The 26604-nt window shown below is 40.7% G+C and overlaps 1 protein-coding gene across 1 annotated transcript in view; it reads right to left on the bottom strand.

Annotated features, from left to right (window-relative positions):
* Positions 1 to 26604, bottom strand: part of FAM83B (family with sequence similarity 83 member B) — a 147611-nt gene that overhangs the window by 13277 nt on the left and 107730 nt on the right. Inside the window, exon 3 of the mRNA XM_075338452.1 lies at positions 23214 to 23378. Within this exon, the coding sequence (XP_075194567.1) occupies positions 23214 to 23378 (165 nt within the window). The remainder of the gene's footprint in view (positions 1 to 23213; positions 23379 to 26604) is intronic.

Below are 26604 nucleotides of genomic sequence, written 5' to 3' on the forward strand. Positions count from 1 at the left end.
AAAGGCACATCATTCTGCGGAAACAGTAGCACCAACATCACGAAACAGTGTCAATGCAAGAGGTGACTAAACACAGTTTTTATTATTTTTAATTGATTTTTAATTTTAATTAAGCTGGATTTGTTCAATTGTAGACAACCCCTATAATGATAACCAGATACTGATGACATAAACTGACTCTGACATTGTGATAAAGGTTTGAGCAGTGGGATAAGAATAATAAGTGTAGCGGTTGCAATCCCACCCTGGCTCTAGAGTCTAAGGGGGTCCAAAAGGTTTATTTGGCCCATATAAAAAGAATATTTAAGGCCTGCAATATGTGGAGATTTTGCATTGGGGCCTAAAAACTTCAAGTTTCTACCCTGGATTAACTGGGCTTTTAAGTCTTAGAATCTCATACAAAATATTGTCACCGGAGATAGAACCAGTTCATGTCAGTATTATCTAGCAAAGACTTTCTTAGAAACTCACACAAACGTTTGCCAGTAGTGACAAAACCAGTTTATGTCAACAATATAAAATTATTATTGATGGAGCACCTTCTTTTGAAACCATTAAATATTTTTGCTAATTATACATTGCTTTATGTTCCTTTGAAGGCTCTTGATAATTAAACAGTAACAACATGTATTATTTATTTGTGGACTAGTTTGGAATTTGTGTATGGATTACCTATGGACCATTCTTTAACTATGTGTTGATCTAATAAGTCCACAATCACTTGTTACTCAACTACAATGTGATTTACAGTATATCATAAAAATGAATACACCCCTCACATTCTTGTAAATATTTTATTATATCTGTTCAGGAAAAAACACTAAAGATATGATGGTGGTGGAAGTGTCATGGTTGGGGGCAGCATGAGTGCTACCGGCTGGGAAGATCTACAGTTCATTGAGGGATCCATGAATGCCAACATATATTGTGACATAGTATATCAAAGCATGATCCCCCTCCATCCAAAAACTTTGCCGCTGTGTAGTATTCCATAACATGATAACGACCCAAAACACACCTCGAAGATTACCACTGCCTTGATAAACAAACTGAGGGTAAAGTTGGTGGACTGACCATGCATTTTTCCAGACATAAACCCTATTGAGCATCTGTGGGGCATTCTGAAATGGAAGGTGGTGGAGCGCAGGCCTCTAACATCCACCAGCTCCATGATGTCATCATATAGGAGTGGAAGAAAATTCCAGTGGCTCCTGTGAAGCTCTAGTGAACTCCATGCTTCATAGAGTTAAGGTAGTGCTTGAAAATAAAGATGACCACACAAAATATTAACACTTTGGATACAAATTCCTCATTTTCACTTAGAGGTGTACTCTCGTTTGTTACGGGTTTAGATATTAGTGGCGGTGTGTTCAGTTATTTAACGAGTACATCAAAGTAACACTGTTAGGACTGGGTCAGACAAGCATGAGCCGAGTGTAATGCAGCTGTTATCTGATCCTGTGATCAGATCACAGGTGCAGAGATGAAGGAAATATTAATCTCTCCATCTTCTCCTTGCCTGTCTCTTCGTATATATTGGACTGCCATCCTAATGCATCTGATGTTTCATTGGCAGCCATAGATTTGTATAGATGTGAGTGATACGACACTCACTGACAATCGCAGAATGCTGGAATTTTATTCTCAGATGGATTCGACCCAAGACAAAAAACACAGTTGAGGACTGCCTCATAGAATAACATTTGTCTGAGTGGAATGCAATTTTTTTTTTATTGCATTCCACTTGTACGATTTATACACTTGTGTGCAAAAGCCCTTATGCAAGTTGTAAACTGACTACATTAGATTGCATCAAAACATCATACCTTCAGTTCTCACCCATAAAAAGCTAAAATAAAATATTTTCAAAAAATTGAGAAGTGTATCCACTTTTGTGATATACCGTATTTGCTGTAATATCTTATTTTTGGTATATATATCGGTTCTCTAATTGTTGACACATTTTGATACGTAACATTTTAATACAGAGTAAATAACTGTTAACTTTTTATTTTACTCTGACCTCGCATGTCGCAGCATGTCACATCAATTTTCTCTTGGAACAAAATAGTCCATTAAATTTGTAAAAGTTGGGAACTTTTGTCCAGTGTCGGCAAAAACAAAATTCATTTAAGAAGCTTGTAAAGTTTATTTGAATTGTAATTATCTTCATTTTACAGTTCCTTTTAAGCCCTGTTAAGATGTTCATATCAGTATTCTGGCTACAGACACAAGTCATGTAAACTCCTTTCCAATGTGTTCATAAAAAATGCACAATAACAACTTCTTTAAATGGAGATGATCATACATGACCATTATGTTTATGGAAAACTCATATTTCTTTGCCAACTAGATTTGCTGCTCAGCCATTTGTGAAGAAATGTGCATCCGCCGAGAACCAAATTCCCTTTTTCTTTCATTAGCAGCAAGTATTACAATAACTCAAACCCTTGTGAAGAACTTCATTCTTAGAAATAACTCTTCAAGACATCACAGTAAAAAAAAGTATATGCTGTTGGGTTATCAAAGATAAGAAACACTCCTTGCACTTAGGAATTATTATTAGCCATATGAAAGGGAATATGTCGCCAGATATGTCCCATATAAACTGTGTCCACCACCCGTAAGCCTTTAATGTTGTATATACACTAAGTCCCAAAGTTGATCTGTGTAACATAAAAAAGATCTTTTATTATGTTCACCTATGGGGTGGTTCAGTCTTTTGTGGCACAATATAATAAACATTAACTTTTAAGTCCACATGTGCATAGAGTTCTTTATAATAGATGCAAGGGTCTGGGGCTAAGACCCCCAGGTGGGGGGGGGGGAGGTGGTCGAAGCTCCGCTCCTGGATAGTTAAAGTAATAATAAGCGCCACACTAATTAATAGGCATTGATAAGCTAGTCGTGCCCACCCTATTTTTGCTCCCATCTACTAACTCTAGGCACTCCCTTCTATTGTCTCTGCTCTGTCCACTATCTTGATCACATCCAGTCACTTCTGGTCCCCAATACTGCAAGTATGCCCTTTATCCTGATACAGAGAAGGACACATTGGACAGTGGAGTAGAGATAAGTGGAGAAGGACATGGAATGATGTCACCATCATGTGACCTTAGGGAGCAGCGCTTGTGTGTAGAGACTGGGAAAGAAAGTGAAACAGACCATCTCCTCATTTGGTTAGGGATTTCTGAACCTAGGGAATGATGGGAAACAGTTGTAGGTGTAGTCAGTATATACCCTCCCTGTAATGTCACTGTCACATAGCCTGCATAAAATGTATTTTCCTACTGGACATATTTGGTTTATTACTGTACCGATTGTGTATTACTGCACACTGACAAATACTCTAGACTGAGCAGTCTATCATCATACTGACAGCTCAGCCCATCCCTACCCATGATTGGACGGCTGAACTTTCACTCACTATGTGCAGACGCATTGGTAAGAGAAATCGAGACACCGGCTGCTACCCATTGGAATGAGGTTAATTTTCTCCCTGTAATCACATTTTCAGTAAGGCTGCTGGAGAGCTTTATAATGTTATTTTTCAGCAGATTAACCTGCAAAACAGCGTTATCTGAAGTGGCAGGTTTAATGAACAGTTTTGTTATTAGCCTGATTAGGCAATCTACTGAGTGGCTGCTGGCGTACAGATATTACTAAAAAGCTATAGTCCATATGGGACCCACAGTGAAATCAAAGTTTCAATGCAATTCATAATATATTTTCGTATACCTACTGTGTTTCAATGGTGATAACATGTAGTTTACTTTAATATGAGGATAAACATTCTGTAATGTAAAACTATACTGTTATGCTGTAGAAAACATGACTTTATACTTGAAAAACATAATAGCATCTCCGGAGAATTTGACAAGGCTGCACCACAATATTTAGACTCCAATTACTGTCACGATTTGTGCAGAGTAATGTGGAAGCTTGTAAAAGACCTCATTTATGTTTTATGCACTGTGCAAAATAATTCTCTCGCTTGAGTAAATTATGCATAAAAATGAGATGTTTTCTAATTTAACTGCAAACCATGAATTGCCAAACTTTGTCAAAGTAACAATATAATAAATATGGCTACATTTACTTTTCTGTTTCTGTTTATTCCCTTAAGGCTACATTCACATGATGAGCTTTTGGTGAGTTTTTGATGTTGCAAAATTTCTTCACCATTTCTGCATCTTTTATGTAAATTAGATTACTTGAAGTTTTTGTGCGTTTTTTCTAGATGCATTTCTATTGCATTTTTAACACTGTGTTTTTTGTCTCTTCTTGCTATGTCATGTTTTAAAGTTGCTTTATTTTCTATACTTCCTGGCATTTGGCTTTGACAATATTTTATTGATATACTTAGGTGTATACATGTGTTTTTGATGCACTTCAGGAGTGACAACACAAACAAAAAAGCATGTGTGGTTTTTTTACCTGAGTATTTTCTGCATCCAATGCAAGTCAATAAGAAAAATCTGCACATAAGACTTGAGTGCCCGAAAGAGAAATTGACATATTACGGGTTTAATACATGCACCGCAGGTCAATTTATGCTAAAAACAAAAGTAGCAAAGTGGTCAGGAGATTTTAATAAATCCCATCCACTTTGCTGGAACTGTGAGATGCTGCTTTCATTGACCAAGCAAAAATACAAGCATTAAAACCTTACTAAAATCTCATTGTTGGCACAAATGTATTGAGTATTTGGTGAGTTTTTACCTCAGTATTTGCAGCCAAAACCAGGAGTGGATCAATCAGAGGAACAGTATAATAGAAACACGGCACCACTTCTGCAATAATTACCAACTTGTGGTTTTGGCTTACAAATACTGAGGTAAAAACCTCACCAAATACTCAACATGTGCACATGGCCTTAAAAGAGCAAGCAGAATTGATGGGCAAAATTAATTTCTTTTATTACTAATGTAAATGAGATGCACATGAAAACAGTGTTTTTTTGTCAATGAGTTCTACTTGCCATATTATTGCATATAGAAAGGGTTAAATTGGTTGTCCAAACAAACAATTCTTTGTGATTTTTACTTCTAAATATTTGGACCCAAAATATTTTATATATAAGACAAACACAGCAGTTTGTCACCCTCTTCAGGTCACGATTCCATAAAAACAGGAACTGTATCAAAGGACTTTACCAAAAGACTGGCAAATATGGTGCCAGTATTTAAAAAGGGAAACAAAATCTGAGCCTGGAAATTATAGACAGGTAAACCTAAGCTCTAATATGAATATAATCCTTGAGAGATGATATCCTGGAGTATCTGAAGAAGAATAACCTAATGACCCAGTATCCACATTGGTTTATGAAGGATAGGTCCTGTCAAACTAACTTGATCAGCTTCTATGAGGAGGATATTGTCTGCATGGACCTTTTAAAAGCATCTGATACAATGTGGCACAGAATGTTGGTGCATAAAATGAGAATAATGGGAAGAGAGGAAAATATGTGTAACTGGGTTAAGAACTGGCTCAGTATAAGGAAATAAAGGGTAGTTATAATGGAACACACTCGCACTAGGTTACGGTCCACAGTGGGTACCAAGGACTACAGGGGTTAGTACTGGGCCACCTTCTTTGTAATATTTTAACACCACCAAGGCAATCGTGATGAGCTGGATAACGTTATGGAATTGTCACGTGTAATGGATATGACAATTCTGGGCTGTTGCCTGCTATTATTTTTAGGCTGAGGGGGCCTAATACCATGGGTCTCCCCAGCCTCATAATACCAGGGATCCCACACCGTTTTTAAATTTTTTATTTAAATCATTTTTTAGAAAGCCACATGTGGTCCCTCTTATTTTGATGCACAGCGAGATATGCACACGGCTGGGGGCAGCATTCTGTAGCCATATGCTTTATCTGTGTTTGGTATCGAAATATGGGGCAACCCTAAGCCAATTTTTTTAATGTATTTTTTTTTTTTACACCAATATACATACACAGACAGCATGTGTGATTGCAAGCACTTAGACATGCTGTCACACAGGGTGGGGGCGTAGTCTGACTCCAATCAATCACAGGCACTGGGACTGACTGATGGGTGGGATTAAGGAGTGCATATCCATGAGGGTAATGAGTATCCCCAAAAGTAGTGTTATAGATGCATGAAGACAGATAAGTTTAACACATTTGCTCTAATCCCCCTATCCCTTCTACCACCATTGTAAAGTGCATGATTCATGTCCCCATAGACTTATATGGGGACAAGCATCTGACTAGATATTAAGGATTGATTCAGGTCCCAAATCAGGGTTTTTTTAAATCCAGTTGGACATGGCGATCCTGATTATCTGCGGGTCTGCGTATCACTATAAACAAGTTTTTATTTTGCTTGCACATTTTTTATTATTTGTTGTTATATATGTTATATGATCAGAAAAGCAAAACTGAATGCTATCCATACTTTTGTCTTCAGAGCAGATATGTGAATTAATAACTGCCTGAATTCTTCATATCACATTCAATTGCATGTTCTCTTTTTATTCGATGGGATAAAAAAAAATATGTTGTTTTTTTTTTAGGATGCTAATTACAAAGTGCAGAAGACAAGGGAAAAGCTAACATAGAATCTATTGACAGGTTCTCCTTATGCTAACATAAAAATAACTAATGTAAAGCACAATTCTCATAGGAACCAGACAGCATACTGAGAGTGACCTTCACAATCTGAACTAATAAACTGGTCGATACCATTGTTTTTTTCTAGGTCGGAAATTAACATTTTACTTTATGTGTAGCATTGTATTGAAAACATAGGAGCATTTTGGCAATGTGGTTGCTGTTGCAGGCTGAGAAAAAGACACTAAAATTGCTTTTATGAATAACCTGTGTAATTAAAATGTAATAAATATGGTAGATAAACTGTATATGAAGCTGCAGGTGACTTTACAGTAAAAGCTGTTAGTTGTATGTACAAGAGGAATATAAAGATTTCTGGCCATTATATGACTTTTAGACTCCATTTTTACCATTTTTTATCTGACTGGGCTCTAGCTCTAATTTTGTGTTGTCACTGAGCTTGTGGGAGAAGACAAGTTGCTTTTGTGTTTCCCATATACAATACAGCACACAGACATGTGGGATTGCTTGTCTTTTGAATGTATGTAGCAAATGTGCAGAAGCAATATAGAAGACATATACCTGGGTAGGGGGCTATAAAACAAGAACTGGGGTCAGGTAATACACAAGATCGTATCACCACAGGACTGTGTGTATCTGACTTTCTTTAAATTTTCACCTCCCCCTCATCTCTTCATAGACTATCATAGAATAGGCTGTTAAAATGTGTCATGAAAATGATTTGGCAGTCTATTTTGTTTTGATCAAAAAGAATTTGAGCTGTTTTTCAGAATGAATGATACATTGAAGAGGTGGGTGTGTGAAAAGAAGGGGCTCATAAATGAAGAAAAAAAACGTTTTCATGAAAATTATTTTATATACAGTTTTTTTGTATGTTTTCCCTATTGATTTCTGGAGACATTGTATAGTCTATGCTGACATTCTAATTTAATGGTTAGGTTAATACCTTACTCTAAACAACAAGCCCCATAAGAAGATGATCTAGCTTTTTCCATTGTCTAGCTTCACACATCTATTTTTTCAATTTTTAACCTGTTCATTTTTAATATATTTATTTTTTTCCTTTGGATCTGTGTGTCTGTTCCGTTAAACTTAGTTCACATATCCTATTCTTATCCATTTTTATTGATGAAGCTATAGTCAAGTGTAAGGGGTACTTCTCACATAGCGAGATCGCTAGCGAGATCACTGCTGAGTCACGTTTTTTGTGATGCACCAGTGACCTCATTAGCGATCTCGCTGTGTGTGACACTGAGCAGCGACCTGGCCCCTGCTGTGAAATCACTGCGCGTTACACACAGTGCTGGTTCATTTTTTGGACGTTGCTCTCCCACTGTGAAGCACACATCACTGTGTTTGACAGCGAGAGAGCAACGATCTGAATTTGCAGAGAGCAGGGAGTGTCTGGCAGCCTGCGGTAAGCTGTAACTAAGGTAAATATCGGGTAACCAAGTGAAGCCCTTTGCTTGGTTACCCGATATATACCTTGGTTACTAGCGTATGCTGTTCTCAGGCTGCCACTGCCGGCTCCCTGCTCCCTGCACACGTAGCCAGAGTACACATTGGGTAAATAAGCGAAGTGCTTTGCTTATTAACCTGATGTGTACTCTGGCTAGGAGTGCAGGGAGCCAGCTCTAAGCGGTGTGCGCTGGTAACCAAGGTAAATATTGGGTAACCAAGCAAAGTGCTTTGCTTGGTTACCCGATATTTACCTTAGTTACCAAGCACAGCATCGCTTCCACGCGTTGCTGCTGGCTGGGGGCTGGTCACTGGTGAGATCTGCCTGATTGACAGCTCACCAGCGACCATGTAGCAACGCACCAGCGATCCTGACCAGGTCAGATCGCTGGTGGGATCGCTGGAGCGTCGCTAAAACGTGACGGTACCCTAAGGGGTACTTTTCACATAGCGAGATCGCTACTGAGTCACGGTTTTTGTGGCGCACTAGTGACCTCATTAGCGATCTCGCTGTGTGTGACACTGAGCAGCGATCTGGCCCCTGCTGTGAAATCACTGCTCATTACACACAGTGCTGGTTCATTTTTTGGATGTTGCTCTCCCATTGTGAAGCACACATTGCTGTGTTTGACAGCGAGAGAGCAACGATCTGAATGTGCAGGGAGCAGGGAGCCAGCTTCTGGCAGCCTGCGGTAAGCTGTAACTAAGGTAAATATCGGGTAACCAAGCGAAGCCCTTTGCTTGGTTACCCGATATTTACCTTGGTTACTAGCGTCCGCCGCTCTCACGCTGCCAGTGCCAGCTCCCTGCTCCCTGCACACGTAGCCAGAGTACACATCGGGTAAATAAGCAAAGCGGTTTGCTTTATTAACCCTATGTGTACTCTGGCTAGGAGTGCAGGGAGCCAGCGCTAAGCAGTGTGCGCTGGTAACCAAGGTAAATATCGGATAACCAAGCACTTGGTTACCCGATATTTACCTTAGTTACCAAGCGCAGCATCGCTTCAACGCGTCGCTGGTGGTTGGAGGCTGGTCACTGGTGAGATCTGCCTGATTGACAGATCACCAGCGACCATGTAGCGACGCACCAGTGATCCTGATTAGGTCAGATCGCTGGTGGGATTGCTGGAGCATCACTAAAGTGTGATGGTACCCTAATAAAAGGATCCATCAAGATGACTTATTTTCATCCATTTACAACTGATCCATTGGTAAATGTAAATAAGAAGAAAGGTTATTTTACAGTTGTTTTTTTAAAATAGATGAGAATAAGTCATTTGCAAAACAAAAAAAAAGATGACATGTGGGAGAAAAATTGTCATGGAAGTATATACATGTATATGCTCCTCAACATTGTCATTGCAACACAAAGAAGAAAGGGTTGTAAAATTATGGAAATTATAGCATCAATATGTATGTTAATGATATAGAAATAATGAAAAAATGTAAACAAAATTTCAAAACGTTGATTTATTCAGTATCGAGTATAAGTGCCATGAGCAGAAATACAAGCACTTACATGTCTTGGCATGCTATCAATGAGGTTACTATTCATTGTCTGAGAACTGTTCTGCCACACTAAATGCACTTAAGTATTAAAATGATCCAGATTTCCTGCTGGCAGCTACCTTTGCAATTGCTAACCAATGACATCTAATATGGGCTTGATGAGAGACAAGTTTGGAGATGGTGCAAGTCATGGCCACATAGGAGGATCACAGTATGAGCAATATGCAGCCTGATGTTGTCATGTTAAAAAATAGCTTTTGGGACACTTTGGAGAAATAGCCATACCAATGGTTCCTCCACCAACTGAACTCAATATAATGCTGAGCTGTTAGTGTACCTGCAATAAAGACTAAAACTATGCTTTTGACATCACATACCAAGTTTAAAGGGAACCTGTCACCAGATTTAGGGCCTATAAGCTGTTGCCCCTACCACTGTGCTCTTATATACAGCATTCTAACATGCTGTATATAAGAGCCAAGGCAAGGCCAGCCCAATCATACACACTCAATAGAACTGAGGTCATGTGCAGGCACACTTTGATCTGCCCTGCTCAGGGCAGATCAAAGTATTGTAGTGCGCCTGCGCAGGACCTCAATACCGGCCTGTGTGCATGATGTAGGATGCATCATTCATGCCGGCTTAAGAAGAAGGAGGCCCAAGATTGGTGAAAAAGGAGGCGCCGGTCCGGAGAACAGTGCCACCCATTTGACCAGTCTGCACCAGTCAAATGGGTGACATCCATTTGACCAGTCTGCACCAGTCTGTAGATTCGACAATCCTGGAACTTTACCCGGCTTATCCCAATTGCCCTGGTGCAGTGGCAATCGGGGTACTAAGGGGTTAATTACAGCTTACAGCTGCCACTAAGCCCTAGATTAGTAATGGAAGGCATCAAGAAGACCCCCATTAATAATCTGTAAGTGAACATAAATAACCACAAACACTGAAAAAAATCCTTTATTTGAAATAAAATATAAAAAACTCACCTTTTTTTCACTGCTTTATTAACCTCCAAAACACTCAGGTCAGGCATAATCCACAAAATGTCCCATGATGATTCCAGCTCTGCTGCATCTGAAGTGAGAGCGCATCGCCATAGAAAATGACTGGTCACTGTGAGCTTCTGGCGGAGACTGATCTGTGTGATGTGTAGTGACATTACTCAAGTTATTTGCGGTACAGCTGGAGGTCCTCACAGTCCTCCACCTGTGATCACAGGTAACCTCATCTGAGGTCACTAAGTTCAATGCGGTCACCTAAGGTCAGGTTATTTACGATCACAAGTGGAAGACCATGGGAACCTCCAGCTGTGACCACAAATAACCTGAGTGATGTCACCGCTCATCGTGCTGCTCAGTCTCTGCCTGAAGCTCATAGTGGGCAGTTATGTTCGATGGCCACGTGCTATCACTTCATATGTAGCACAGCTTTAATTGTCATGGGACCTGATGGGGATTATGTCGGACCTGGGTGTTTTTGGAGGATAATAGAGGGGTGAAAGAGAGTAAAGTTTTTTGTCTTTTATTTCAAATAAAGGTTTTTTTCTGTGTTTGTGTTTATTTCTTTTCACTTATAGATTAGTTATGGGGCGTCTCATAGTTGCCTCCCATTACTAATCTAGGGCTTAGTGGCAGCTTTGAGCTGTTAGTAACTCCTTATTCTACTGATTGCCACTGCACAGGGCCATCAGGATGAGTCCGGTAAAATTCCGGGATTGTCTCATCTAATGGATGCAACATTCCTGAGCGGCTGCAGGTTTCTATTTTTAGGCCAAATAACCATAGGCCTTCTCAGCCGGAGAATACTACCTTTCTGCTGTTGCCTTTATCTCGGCTGGGTATGAAAATTGGGGGGGCTACACTCTGTTTTTTTAAGTTATTTATGTAAATATTTAAAAAAAAATGCTGCATTTGATTCCTCTTATTTTGATACAGAGCCAAGATAAGCACACAGCTGGAGGCTGCAGCCTGTAGCATGGGGCCATAGGTCAATTTATTTATTTATTTTTACATCTACCATAGCTAGACGCACACAGTGTCTCTGATTAATTGCAGTCAGACACGCTCTCACACAGGCTGGGGGCGGTGTCTGACTTCAACTAATCAGAAATGCCAGGACTGTCAGTGGGCAAAGGAAGCAGTGAATATGTATGAAGGATGAGCAGCCCCAAAAGTAGAGTGAGCAGCCTGGGAGTAGAGTAAAGGGTGCTTTACACGCTGCTACATCGCTAGCGTTTGCTAGTAATGTCGAGCGCGATAGCACCCGCCCCGTCGTACGTGCGATATGTAGTGATGCTGACGTAGCGGACATTATCACTACGGCAGTGTCATACGCACCTACCTTGTTAGCGACGTCGCTGTGACCATCGAACAATCCCTCCCTCAGGGGGGAGGTGCGTTCGGCGTCATAGCGATGTCACTGCGGCATCACTAAGCGGCCGGCCAATAGAAGCGGAGGGGCGGAGATGAGCAGGGCGTAACATCCCGCCCACCTCCTTCCTTCCGCATTGCCGGTGGACGCAGGTAAGGAGATGTTCTTCGTTCCTGCAGTGTCACACACAGTGAAACAACATTGCTAGTGCCCAAACAACGATATTTTGTTTTAGAACGACCTCTCCAAAACCAACGATTTTAACCACTTTTGGGATCTTTGAAGGTCGCTCGTACGTGTCACATGCTGCGATGTCCCTAACGGCGCCGGATGTGTGTCACAAACAACGTGACCCCGATGATATATTGTTAGCGATTGAGCAGCATGTAAAGCACCCTTTGCAGCCATGCGGAGAGACTGGTAAGTATAAAGGGGGCTTTACACGGTAGCAATATCGCTAGCAATTTGTAGCGATAGCGAGCGTGTAAGTACCCGCCCTCATCGCGCATGGAATTATTTGTGATCGCTGCCGTAGCGAACATTATCGCTACGGCAGCATCACACATACTTACCTGGTCGGCAGCGTCGCTGTGACTGCCGAACAATCCCTCCTTCAAGGGAAAGGGACGTTCGGCATCACAGCGACGTCACCGCAACGTCACTAAGCGGCCGGCCAATCAAAGTGGAGGGGCGGAGATGAGCAGGTTGTAACATCCCGCCCACCTCCTTCCTTCCTCATTGTGGCCGGCGGCAGGTAAGGAGACGTTCCTCGCTCCTGCGGTGTCACACATAGCGATGTGTGCTGCCGCATGAGCGATGAACCACCTGGATAAACAACCCTTACCGATTTTTGAGTTTGGGACGACCTCTCCATGGTGAACGATTTTCACCATTTTTGAGGTCGCTTAAGGTCGCTGGTCAGTGTCACATGCTGCAATATCGTTAATGACGCCGGATGTGCGTGACTAACAACTTGACCCCGACGACAAAACATTAACGATATCGTAGCCTGTAAAGCCCCCTTAAAGCTCTTGCTTTATTCTTATTTTATTTCTTTTTTCTTTCATTTTTTTTATTACCTGGGTGGCTGGACCCTGACTGTTACCCGGAGACTTTAGGCCTGGGGTCAATGCTCAGGTTCTTATGAACCTGCGTGGATATGGACTTTTACAGTCCAGGTCCATGCATTACTAATTAACATTGATTTCAGACAATCCCATTTGAGTAAATTTCACAATGTAACAAGATTCCCAGCTTTTAAAAGTTCTTTCTCAGCATGTTCTAACTAATGTGACTACTCCTGCCCAAACTCTTAATAGCTTGCCCACTGAGACATATTTGATTTCTCTAATTTGCCTTTATACTCTCTTCCATGAATTCTATATCCAGAAGATACTCGTTAACAAATCCATTTCCGGACATGTGCAGTGTCAGACTAAAGCGGGCTTTACACGCTGCGATATCGTTACCGATATCGCTAGTGAGCGTACCCGCCCCCATCGTTTGTGCGACACGGGCAAATTGCTGCCCATGGCGCACAACATCGCCCTGACCCATCACACTACTTACCTGCCTAGCGACGTCGCTGTGCCCGGCGAACCGAAAGTTCTAAGGGGGCGGTTTGTTCGGCGTCACAGCGATGCCACTAAGCGGCCGCCCAATCAAAGTGCAGGGGCGGAGATGAGCTGGACGTAACATCCCACCCACCTCCTTCTTTCCGCATTGCCGGTGACCACAGGTAAGGTGAGGTTCTTCATTCCTGCAGTGTCACACGTAGCGATGTGTGCTGCCGCAGGAACAACGAACTACATCATTACTGCAGCAGCAACGATAATTGGGAAGAGGGGGGCATGTCACCGATGAGCGATTTTGAACGTTTTTGCAACGATTCAAAATCGCTCATAGGTGTCACACACAACGACATCGCTAAAGCGGTCGGATGTGCGTTCCAAATTCTGTGACCCCAACGAGATCGCTTTAGCAATATTGTAGCGTGTAAAGCCACCCTAACTCTTGTGGACAAAGATGCCATTATTATAGCATCAACGGAATTTAGAAAGCAGGGAGGGGAGTGTGTAAGAAGGGCAGGTCAGATATGTCCTACACGTGTCAGTGTACATACTATCAGAACACTGGGAGAGATCAATCCGTGTTCAGCTCATGTCTTTTAGACAAGTCTTCGTCATTAGAATATGTAAAGGAAGAACTTTAAAAAGATGAGAATCGTAATATGCTGTGAACTTTTCCAAAATATTGGGGTTACCAGAAAACACCATTAAATGACAAATATTAATAGATGTCAGTCTTGTTGTCAGGTTCCATTTAAAGATTTTTATTGAGAAATGTGCTCCGTACATGTCTTAGATATCTAGGTTTCCATATCTTGGGAATATAGAATTTTCATAGTAGATTTCTTTATTTAATTTTTTTCTTTCAGATCAAAAAGTCTCAGGTCAGAATATGAAAAGAATTAATGTAGCCAACCAGCGGCACAATTACTTGGGCAATGGAAAAGTATAGTTTAAAAAAAAAACTTAAAATAAATTTTACAAATTGGAGAAACCAGCAAAGCAAAATCCAGCGGAAACAGGTCAATATTTTGGACTTAAAAAATATTATTTTTTTATTTTTTTTTATTTAATAAAATCTTAAAAAAAATTAATAAATCTTTTAAAAATTCCATTACAATAAATTTTTTGCCAGAGCAAGGAGTTAATTTCATGCTATGGCACAACTACGCATTTTGGCGTTATCCACTTGCCTTCCTCATAAATTCAATATGTCATGTCTGCCTTACAAATAATGAAAGTTTGAATGCCATAAATGAGTGTCTTTCAATGACACAATATTTTGCACTCCTTAAAAATGAAATAATGCTACAATAAGTATCTACATATTTTTTCCCCTGAAGAAGTCACCACGCACGAAATGTGCATTGGGGTTGGCAGCACGGAGGACCATCGGACCATCCACCAAGGTAGTTTGTTTATGGGCATACATCCGACTTTCATTTTTTTTAATAGGGGTTACTTATTACTGGCCTTATATGGCATATTTTGTTGGCATTATACTAACAAATCCATTCCATACATACCTTTTATATAATCCACTTTGGTACAGTAAATGTAATTCTATAGTATTGGATATACCATGCAATGTTGTGCATTTGTTTACTGTATCTATTTCTATTTTTATGCATGTTTGTTTGGGTTGTTAATTCATTTCTGTGAACCCTATCAGATTGGTGGAATACATAGGCTGCTTTGCACTATTAGCACTTTATACCTGTTAATATACTGCTAGAGGGCTACATCCTTGTCAGTCTATATTTAACTCGTTTACTTTCAATCCAAGGAAGGAGAGGAGGGGAGGAAAAAATCCAGCAGCGAAGTAAAAAATTCCTATTTATTCCAACAATTAAAACATGCATACATTTGCAGTACGCCTTATGCGTTTTGGAGAGACAAAAAAGCTCCTTATTCATATTCAACATAGTAACAAATGAAAGCAAAGATGGCTATAAAGGCTAATCCATCTTGTTACTGAGCCAGTTCTACATAAAGTAGCACCATATGAACATATATATAAAAACAACATTGTGAAAATTTCACAAATAACATTACACAAAAGAAACAGTGTATAATATCTACAATATCAATAGATATATAACAGAGCAGAGAGAAAATTAAGACCCCCTGGATAATGGCATTTAGTTTAAGAATCCAACACGTCTCCCTAGCAAGCAACATTTTCTGCCAGTCTCCACCTCTGTATGGCCTAACTCTCTCAACTCCCTGTACTTTTAGTGAACTGATATAACTGTCTCTGAAGTGTTTTGAAAGACCAGAAGTAGTACGTGTGTGACGCCCTGGCTTATCAGGTCATCACAGGGTATTGTGCAATCTGCCCTTCTGCACAGTATCCCCTCCTCCTTGGTTACGGATCCTGGGCCTTTGGTGTTGCTAACAGCTTAGCCAATCAAAATCATAGAAACACTTTACACCGTACCCACGAGACACACTATTTGGGGGCCTGAAGGGAATAGGGCCACTGGGCTCCCTAAAAGCAGCAGTGGTCTCCCTCATTACCACGCACCGTGGGTGTCGTCACAAACTTACACGTCCCCTTGTACATATTCCCCCATCTCTTCTTTAATTCGAGGGTCCGCGTGAACCCCCGGGTCCGGAGACCCCTCGAGCCACCGCGGCTCCGGATCCGAGCGTCTCGGCCACTAGCACGGGGGCGGTAAACCTTTGAAATCCTGGCATCATGAACAGGATACAAGCAGGACCCACTTACCTGGGTGACATGCGCCTTGAAAGCCGAAAACCACGAGTCAAGATTCTGTTTCCCACCAATTCCACCATTTTCCGCCATTTTTTCGCGTCAAAACACCTACTTCCCCGAGAAAGTGCGCAAAGCCGGGAGGCCGGAACAGGAAGTTCCCAGAGGGCCACAGTCAGCAAGAGAGTGCTGCGAAAAGACCGAGAGGGCGGGCCAGAATGTGTTACTAGCGGAAGTGGAGCAGGGATGCCAGGACTCTGTGACAACGTTCCTGGAAGATGCAGCGGCAAGATGGCGGAGCGAGACTGGTCCCCAAAGAGTGCTGTCCCTGGGACGGCGGCATGGATAGAGGAAGACATGGAGCAGCTGTGCAGGAGAATGTGGACACAGTTCCTGTTCATTCTAAATCACTGGAGGGAAGAGATGAGGAGCCTGGCGGTGGTGGTGTGAGCCCGTGAGATTGAAATCCCACGTGAAGAGAGGGTAAGCGGTTACCCAGTCCCTATTGATTGCACAAATCCGGCCACAGTGGCTGAGGGATCCGGACCATCTCCGCTTGCGTAGTGCGCTCCACCATCAAATACCCCATCCTCAGTGGACACCCAGCTGCCCCAACAAACCCCGGCAGCGGAACCTTCAGAGTATCAAACAGAAGCTCCAACTGCAGATATTCAGACCAAGGCCCTCATTCCAGCCATTTCAGCGGTCACCCAGACACCGGCCAGACCAGACCCGGCCACATCACCGGGCCCGTCCTCAGAGGCAGAGCACCCGGACCCTGCAACACCGGCTGCGGAGCAGTCGGTTCTTCAGTTTGCACCAATGGGAGCAGAACCAAGATGTCTATCAGTTCCGTTACCGCGTGGCATCCCGACGGCTGTTGGGGCCACCACAGTCCAAGTAAAGCCAGAGCTAGATAGGGAGTTAAGGCCGGATGCTGATGCTCCCTACTGGGAACGACAACAGTACCAGCTGCAAACCGAGATTGCAGCCCGAGACCGGCGATGACGGGCGCTCGCCACCCGTGATTGTGCAGGAAAGGTGCAGTTAAGAAGCGCTGCTTTCCGTGTTAAAGGGCCACAGAGCCGTGGCCTTGTGGAGCGGTTTGACCCCGAGTAAGGATGGGGGTTCATCCGCGAAGCAGGCCTCACAACGAGGGTGTATGTGTCCCGCCGAGATGTGGCGCAGCACCTTCCTTGGGGCCACCCGGAGCGTAATCTTCAGCCTGAGGAGATGGTTACCTATACCCGGCATTGCGGAAAGCGGTGCTGGTATGGCCTGGAGGTAAGCAGGCATGTAATGTTTGAGGAAGGGTATGTGTCGGCGTCGGTAGCATGTAGTCACAAGGATGCATGGCTGCGGGACCTGAAAGTCTATTACTAGTGTTAAAAAAAATTTTACAGTACCAGTAGTTACGATGCCATAGAATGTTAGGTATCGGAACTTTCGTTTGTTATTTTTCAGTTTGTTATTTTCCATATAGAAAATGTTAGTAAATGAGTGCCTAATCAACCAGTATTAATGAAAAGAGGGAAAGTTACCTGATTTGCAAGGAAAATTGTTGAAAATGTGTACAAAAGGTACATGGCCTTTGGTAAAGGTTTTATATAAGTAAATATGGACCATGGTTACAGGACTGGCGTGACCAACACAAACTTGTACAATAGTTGCACCTCCTGTGCCAACCAGAGTCGTCTAAAAGACAACACCCGGGACCTTAACCTGGTCACGGACCCGCCATAGGTTTTCAGGGGAAACAGGTTGTTTGGGTGGTGGGTTATTGGGATCCGGGATGTTGGGACTGGACTGTCGCAGGAAGGGGCTGTAATGGAGTAGATTGAGCCTCCGTTACCACAGGCTAACAGCAACACCAAGGGCACGGACCCAAGCGTGCTCCCTCAAAGCTGCAGTGGGGCTCAGAATTCTGGTTTACAAGCTGTTGGTGTTATTATTCCTGGACTGAGTGAGTACACTGAAAGCCCCTTTTCCTCTACCCAACAACACTCCAGCAATCCAACGGGCCCCCGGGGCACAAACCCCCTACCCACGAAGGGGTTAAACATCCTGCTGCTCCACCATCGCCACCGGGCTCCCCAATAGCAGCAGTGGTCTCCCTCATTACCACGCACCGTGGGTGGCGTCACGAACTTACACATCCCCCTGTACATATTCTCCCCCCCCTCTTCTTTAATTCGAGGGTCCGCGCGAACCCCCAGGTCCAGAGACTCCTCGAGCCACCGCGGCTCCGGATCCGAGCGTCTCGGCCGCTGGCATGGGGGCAGTACATACGTCCTGTCTAAGAAGTGGATAAATTCATTAGGACCTACATAAATTGTAATACCACACATTTAGTGTATATGACTTCATGTACAACATGTCAAAAATATTATATTGGATGTACGACCCGAAATTTGAAAAAGAGAATAAGTGAACATGTTCCTGGAACCATATCCACATCTCAGACAGTACGTACTACTTCTGGTCTTTCAAAACACTTCACACACACCCATTGTGGTGATATCTGTTCACTAAAAGTAAAGGGAGTGGAGAGGGTTAGACCATACAGAGGTGGAGACTGGCAGAAAATGTTGCTTGCCAGGGAGGCATGTTGGATTCTTAAACTAAATGCCTGTTATCCAGGGGGCCTTAGTTTTCGCTCTGATCTGTTATATATCTATTGATATTGTAGATATTATACACTGTTAATGTTGTTTTAAAGTATGTGTTCATATGGTACTACTTTATGTAGATCCGGCTCAGTAACAAGATGGATTAGAGTTTAAAGCCATCTTTGATTTCATTTGTTACTATGTTGGATGATCTTTTTTTGTTTTTCCAAAACGCGTAAGGCGTACTGCACATGTATCCATGTTTTAATTGTTGGAATAAATAGGATTTTTTTACTTCAGTGCTGGATATTTTCCTCCCCTTCCCCCCTTCCTTGGATTGAACCTGTGGATGCCAAACCATTGGATCTGAGCACTGGACTTGGAGATTCTGAGCAATACATGGAGTGGTGAGCTAAACAGTTACTTTATTAATAATTTGCTTACACTGTTTTTAATATTTTCTATATAGTTTATCTTAATTATAATTTGCTTTCTGAGTCATGATCCCCTTTATGGTTGGCTCACCGCCTACACTCTAATGGGGATCTTTTGATTTTCATCATATTTTAACCTTTGTCTGCTATCATGAAAGAAATCCCTAGTTGTACCAATCTACATGGGGTCAAATTGACCTCATAGTGCAAGCCAAGGGTTAAATGATTTCTGATTTAAAACTTTATAGTGTATCTCTGGTTTTCCATGATTTTTGAAATTTAAAGAGGAAGTGGTTTTAGGTTCAGACATAAGATTCATGGACGCAGAATGAATGAAAGTGACATTATGCAGATGTGAACCATAGCCAAGCTGAAAATTCAGTAATTAAACAATCAATAATTAAATTCATGTCAGTAGTATTTACCTTATGTACATTACAAACAGACTAGACAATAAGTGTTTATCTGTGAGTACTTCATTATATATCAGTGACATAAATAAATCATATTATCTTGTGTATTCTAAGCCTCCAGCAGAATTGCCTGAAGCAAAAAATAGTCCATCACTGTTAAACTTTATTCTAACAATTAATTATAGAAGCTTTAATTTTAATGAATATTTTAACATATCTAAGAACATAAAGTTTTGTTTGTCTCTTCTATCCGTATATTAAAAACATATGTTTCCTGATTTGTAAATGACGGAATGAGATACACAGATGGAATTAGCCCAGACACGTCTTTTTAAGTCTATTTTTACCTTCATTTAACAGTAATATATCTGCAAAGTAAGAAGACAACTTGAAATTAACTGTTTGGCACTTAATCTAAATCACATTTGGTTGCTACAATTTTCCATTTCTATATGATTTATGAAAGGTTACTGTAACTTTACAGCAGAAATGTGTTTTCCGTAAGTTGCTTTGACCTATATTGTGATATATAAGGTGCACATAACATTCCTTTTTTATCAGATTGATCAGTAATATACATTGTTTGCATGGTTTTCACTGAAAACTGATTAGGAAAATAATACACAGCTAGATCTAATTAGATATTTATTTAGATGTGGTTAGATTTTTTTTTTTTAGACAGATAGAAGGATAGATAAAAAAATGTAGCTATATAGATAGTAGAGATGAATGAATATATTAGAGTGGAATTTAATTCTACTCGAATTTAACACCAATCTTCATTTGCCATTTTTGTCATAATTTTTCTGTGCAGATTCAGAAAAATGGCAGCTACTAGGCACTATTTTTCTGAATCATAAAGAGTCATCAAAAGGTTAAAACATGAAAAAAACTTATACTCACCTCACGGCTCATCTCTTCGGCACCTCATTCCTCATTGTCCCTTGTCTGGTCCTCATTGCACTTTCTTATCACTGCCACTTGTGTTAAAAAACTCGTTCAAGCTAACCCTGAACTTTCAGCTCTAAATAGGCCCAGGACAGTCTGCTCATGCATGCGTAAGATTATGGCGCATGTTGTGATGATGACATTAAGATATGACCGTTTGCACGCTTGCGCAGAGCTCCCCCAGGCCTCATCAGAGCTAGATGTTTCAACATATTGTGAGAGGCACTGTTAAGAAGATGTGTCGAGCACTGGACAGGTAAGAGTGAGGAGCGGAGGGGCCATATTGGTGATATACCAAGGTTTAAAATTTTTTACATCTTGCAATTTATTATGTTCTAGGGTCTGCAGAGAATCCAGAGCATAAAACAGAGAAGTCAATTTCTTTGAGAGTAGCTTCTTCATAAAACAAATTCTGCATGGAAATCCATGCTAAAATGTGAATTCAAATTTTGTTTAACCCACTCATCTCTAATAGAGGGATAGATGAATAGCTAGATTGATAGGTAGATAGATACAGTCATGGCCAAAAGTATTGGCCCAAAAAATTCTCACAAAAATGTATTGCATTTACACATATTTTGTTGTACACTTTGTTTTGTTCCATTGTGTATATTGTCACAACACGAAAATATTAAAAAAAATTCAAAACATCATTTCACACAAAATCCCAAAAATTGGCTGTAAAAAAATTGTTGTCACCCTTCCAAAATTGTGTGTAAACAACATGTTTTAAGTATGTCATGCTCATTTACACTTATTCAAACTTTCCTGTGCCAAGTAACTGATGTGGAAAATATGAAAATCACAACTGAAATCAGATAAAAAGGGGTGAAGTCGTCTCAAGTTTTGCATTGTGTCTGTGTCTGTGTCACACTAAAGGGTACTTTACATACTGCGACATCGCTAGCGATCTCATTAGCGATGTGAAATTCTAGATCGCAAGTGCGATCATTTGAGGTCGCATATAGGTCATTTTACGCATGTGCGATCTCAAAAGATCGCACTTGCGATCTAGAATTTCACATCGCTAATAAGATCGCTAGCGATGTCGCAGCGTGTAAAGCACCCTTAAGAATGGAGAGTAGAAAGAGGAGAAGGGATCCGTCTGAAATCTTTGGAACCAAAATTGTTGAAAAATATCAATAATCTGAAAGATATCAGTCTATCTCCAGAGATCTTGATGTTCCTTTGTCAACAGTGTGCAACATAAGTAAGAAGTTTTCAACCCAAAGAACTGCAGGAAGTCTCCCTGGATATTGATGGCATGCAATCAAGTTCCAAAGAAATTCAAGCTGTCCTGCAGGTTCAGAGAGCATTGGTGTAAGCAAAAACTATCCATTGACATTTTAATGAAATTAAATGCTATAGCGGGAGACCCAGGAGGAACCCACTGCTGACACAAACACATAAAGAAGCTAGACTACAGTTTACTAAAATATACATAGCATCTTGTGGAAAGATGAGACCAAGCTTTTTGGTAAAACACATCATTCTACTGTTTACAGAAAATGGAACTAGGCCTACAAAGATAATAACACAGTACCTACAATCAAATATGGTGGTTTAAAGATGTTTTAGGGTTGTTTCGCTGTCTTTGGCACTGGGGGCCTTGAGTATGTGCAAGGTGTCATGGAATCTTAACATTACCAAAGAATTTAGGGTTGTATTGTGCCCAGTGTCTGAAAGCTGGGTTTGTGGCAAAGGTCATTGATCTTCTAGAGGAAAAATAACATCAAACATACTTCAAGAAGTACTCAGAAAAGGATGAAAACAAAGTGCTAGAGCTGTCTGAGGTAGCCGTAATGAGTCTAGATCTAAATCCCATTGACCACTTGTGGAAAGATCTTAAAATTGGTGTTGGGAGAAGGCACCCTTCTAATGTGAGAGACCTGGAGCAGTTTGCAAAAGAAGAGTGGTCCTAAATTTCCATTGAAAGATCTAAGAAACTTGCTGACGGTTATTAGAAGCGATTGTTATAGAAAGTGATTCAGTGCAGCTATTTATTACAAAGGGTGTAGAACTAAATATTAAGTTGAGGGTGCCAACAAATTTGTCCTTTTGATTTTTGTAGTTTTGTGTGAAATTAGGTCAAAATTACCTTTTTCTCCCCTATGTTTTTTTGTGTTGCTCCAATACATGCAAAGAAAATAAACTTGTGTATAGCAAAACTTGTGTGATTGCAATCATTTTCTGAAAGAAATATTTCAATTTTTGGAACAATTCCAAAGGTGCCAACATTTCTGGCCATGACTGTAGATAGATAGATAGATGGATAGATGGATGGATAGATAGATAAATAGATAGATAGATAGATAGATAGATAGATAGATAGATAGATAGATAGATAGATATATGATAGATAGATAGATACCGTAGATAGATAGATAGATAGATAGATAGATAGATAGATAGATAGATAGATAGATAGAGGGATAGATGGATAGATGGATAGATGGATAGATGGATAGATAGATAGATAGAAGATAGATATATGATAGATAGATAGATACCGTAGATAGATAGATAGATAGATAGATACCGTAGATAGCTAGGTAGATATTCGTAGATTAGTGTAATGCTTACCCTTAGTCTTTGAACTTGGAAACCCTGTTTCTCTGCCATTGTCAAAAAATGTGGAAAGTTAACATCATCAAGAAGTAGATAGACAGGAACTCCTCTAGTTGAGGCTTCCACAAGTTCTTTGAATATATCAATATCCGTAAACATGTCCATTACAATGGCAATCACCTGTGGAATAAAATAAGATCATTTTAGTCATATATCGGGCCAGCTCGTTCACAACCTCAGCACCTACTGCTTTTTATAAGCAGTGCAGAGTTGGCTCTTAGCATTAGATTTAGCATGAAGCAGTAACTTTGAATTGAAAGCACAACTTGATATTTAGGATGTGACATGTTTCAAACGTATAGTGCAAAATTGTACTTAATATACTTAAATACTATTTAATACCCTTAATAATATTGCCATAATTTATTTTCCTTAACCTTGTATTTGTCAACACTGTCTAGGCTGCAATTAGCTTTAATCCATAGATATATATTGACACATGACCAATTTATCCAGTGACTATATCAGACTTTGAAGTTTCATCAATTTTTAAAGAGTACAGTATCTGTCATTGGTTCAAAAGTACCTTTTAAGGTGTCTTTAAAGGAGACTTTGTATCTGCAAATATGCTATTTACCTGCAGACATAGTGGTAATCTGTGAGTCAATAGCATTTAAAACACACAAGAACAGCAATGGGTAGACAGTGCTAACAGGAAAGAAGGGTGAGAGGATTCTCTTACCCTGTATGGCTATGTTCACACATGCAACTTTTCTAACCCCAAAGATGCAGCATATTTGGCCCCAAAAAAACACAAAAAATGCACCCGCGAAAAAACGGATCAAAAAACGCATGCTTTTTTTCCCGTGTTTTTACTGCGTTTTGCCCAATGCATTTTTTTAGTCAAATCTATTTACTGGAAGGGCTCAAAAATGCTGGAAAAATGCAAAAAGAATTGACATGCTGCATCTTCAAAAACACAGCCAAGATGCAGCCAACAAAAGATGCCCAGTGTGGACAGCAGAATAGAAATCTATAGACTTTGCTGGGAGAAGGAAATGCATATGCATTTAGGTGCATATTTGTGACCTCAAAAACGCAGGGAAAACACAGCAAAAGATGGACTGTGTGAACATAGCCTCAGTGTGCCTGCACTCACTGGGCTCCTGCGTTGTTCGGTGTGCATGCTGTCATCCCTGTACCCTGTCAGCGTCAGTCGCCCACTAGTGTGTTTTTGTGTGGGTAGCCGCTGCAGATAGGAGAATGGGATGAGAACACATCTGCACACATTGACCCTGTGTGTGCACTCGGCCTATGCAATGTCAGTGGGTACAGGCCTGAGAAGCCAATCCTAACAGCACTCCAAAGCAAGAAATATCATTCACTATAAGTGAAGGTTTGGTGGATAGTAATGGAGGGGGTAGGAACAGAGAACTGAGCCTTGGACATGCCAAGAATGTGCAAAAGACCCCCCCTCCCAAAAATGGTATTATTTGAGACAAAATAAGTAACTTCTACACTACCAGTATTATTTTATAGGGGCTATGTTCTCTGTATGAATGCAAATATGGCGGCTTCATTTGAGTTTTGCGGTTTACAAACTCCCTTTAAATGACATTAGTTTGTTATCGTTAATTTGTAATTATTTAAGCAATTTCATTTACATGATTTATACACTTCAGGTATTAAGCTGTAAGGGTTTTTTTACAGATAAATGGTTCTCACAAGACCTTGTCACCAGACCACCCACTCTCTAAACATTTCCACATGACGTGATTATATAAGATTGCATTCATTTATGGAAATTAACAGACACGGAACATGTGAAGTGATTTTTATGCACCACCTGTCCTGTTTAATTGTATTAGAAATAACAGCCCACATACGATAATTGCTATAGGTCCCTTCCTCTGGCAGTATGAACATTTACATTTTCATCGTTATTTGTAATCCATCATCAGGAATATGAACTTTCCAGTTACAATTTTTGATATTTCCATTCTCGATTTTGTCTTACAAATTATAACACTAAACACTGACCAAAATACTGCAACATGGAGGTGAATAAAGGAACAAAAAAATCAGCTCTGGATATTATGTGTGAAATATATATCACAAAACAAGAATGCCGCGGGGACACTATCACATGTTTCTCAACGCTGGCAGGAAACTAGCCAGGTCTTTCACCGAGAAGGAACAACTACGGGAAGGGCAGTCTCCAGTCAAGGAGACCACCTATGCCAAACATGGTATCCATCCACAGACAGCTGTTTTGGGGTATTTGCCCCTCATCAGTGTGGAGTAGGAAACTGGCTAGTGGGAGCAATGGCTAGTAGAATAGGCAAAATCACAAACATTAAAGGGAATCTATCAACAAATTTTGCTACCTAATCTGAAAGCAGAAAAATGTAGGGGCAGTGATTTTGATTCCATTGATGTGTCACTTACTTGGCTGCTTAGACAAGTTTTTATAAAATCTCTGTATTATCATCAAAATATTGTCAATAGAGGCCTAGTAAACCTGCTGTCATGTTGTATAAATAACGACACTGATTGGCAGCTTATTGTGTACACTTTTTATAAGCCGAAAGATGCCAATCAGTGGTGTGCTTGGGATTATGCAGAGCTGAGCATTCAAAGAACAGGTATGTCTGCAGCAGATAACAGTCTTTAATCAAAATGTCCTCACCCATTTAAGTTACAGACATATTGCTGGAATCAGAGTCTCTGTCCCTACATTGTGCTGCTTTTAAATGGGGACCAAAAACCTGATGACAGATAAGTCAATGTTAGGAAGTTTTTAGACTTTAACACAAGAAAAGTTGGATGATGGCTTTTTTTTAACTCTGTGTATATCTGAGAGAGCAATTTTCTGGGTAATATTTTTACAGGGAACTATTAACACTAGAACTACTGGACTCGTGACACCTATATAGAAATACATGGTGCAAAGTAGTCAAAATGACTACCTCAGTAGTTCTAGTGTTAAAAGCACAGTGATTTTTTCCTGCTCCATAAACATGTCCAGCTTCTCTGCTAATACCCAACACACATTCAGTGATCATTGACACAGCTTCTAATCATTACATAGCATCACTGGCGGATGAACTCAGAAAAGGGCCCCTGTGCAAGAACAGTGTACAGGCCCTCTTTAGTCCAATAGCTCATCATAGTGCACAACTCCAAGGGCTTTGGAGGTAGAAATGGGCCCCCTTACCTTCAGGGCCCCTGTGCGACTGCAGTGGTTGCACCAATGGCATGTCTGCACCTGAATAACATTCATTGAGAACCATGTGGCATAAAATATAATACAAGGAATTCAGAGGCAGTTATAAACGGTGACTATATGCTTCCAAGGTTTCAGGGCTGTCTTAAGCATCAGCATCCAGAAACCCAAGGTGCTCCT

Source organism: Anomaloglossus baeobatrachus, chromosome 3 (assembly GCF_048569485.1).
Source record: "Anomaloglossus baeobatrachus isolate aAnoBae1 chromosome 3, aAnoBae1.hap1, whole genome shotgun sequence".
NCBI classification, from domain to species: domain Eukaryota; kingdom Metazoa; phylum Chordata; class Amphibia; order Anura; family Aromobatidae; genus Anomaloglossus; species Anomaloglossus baeobatrachus.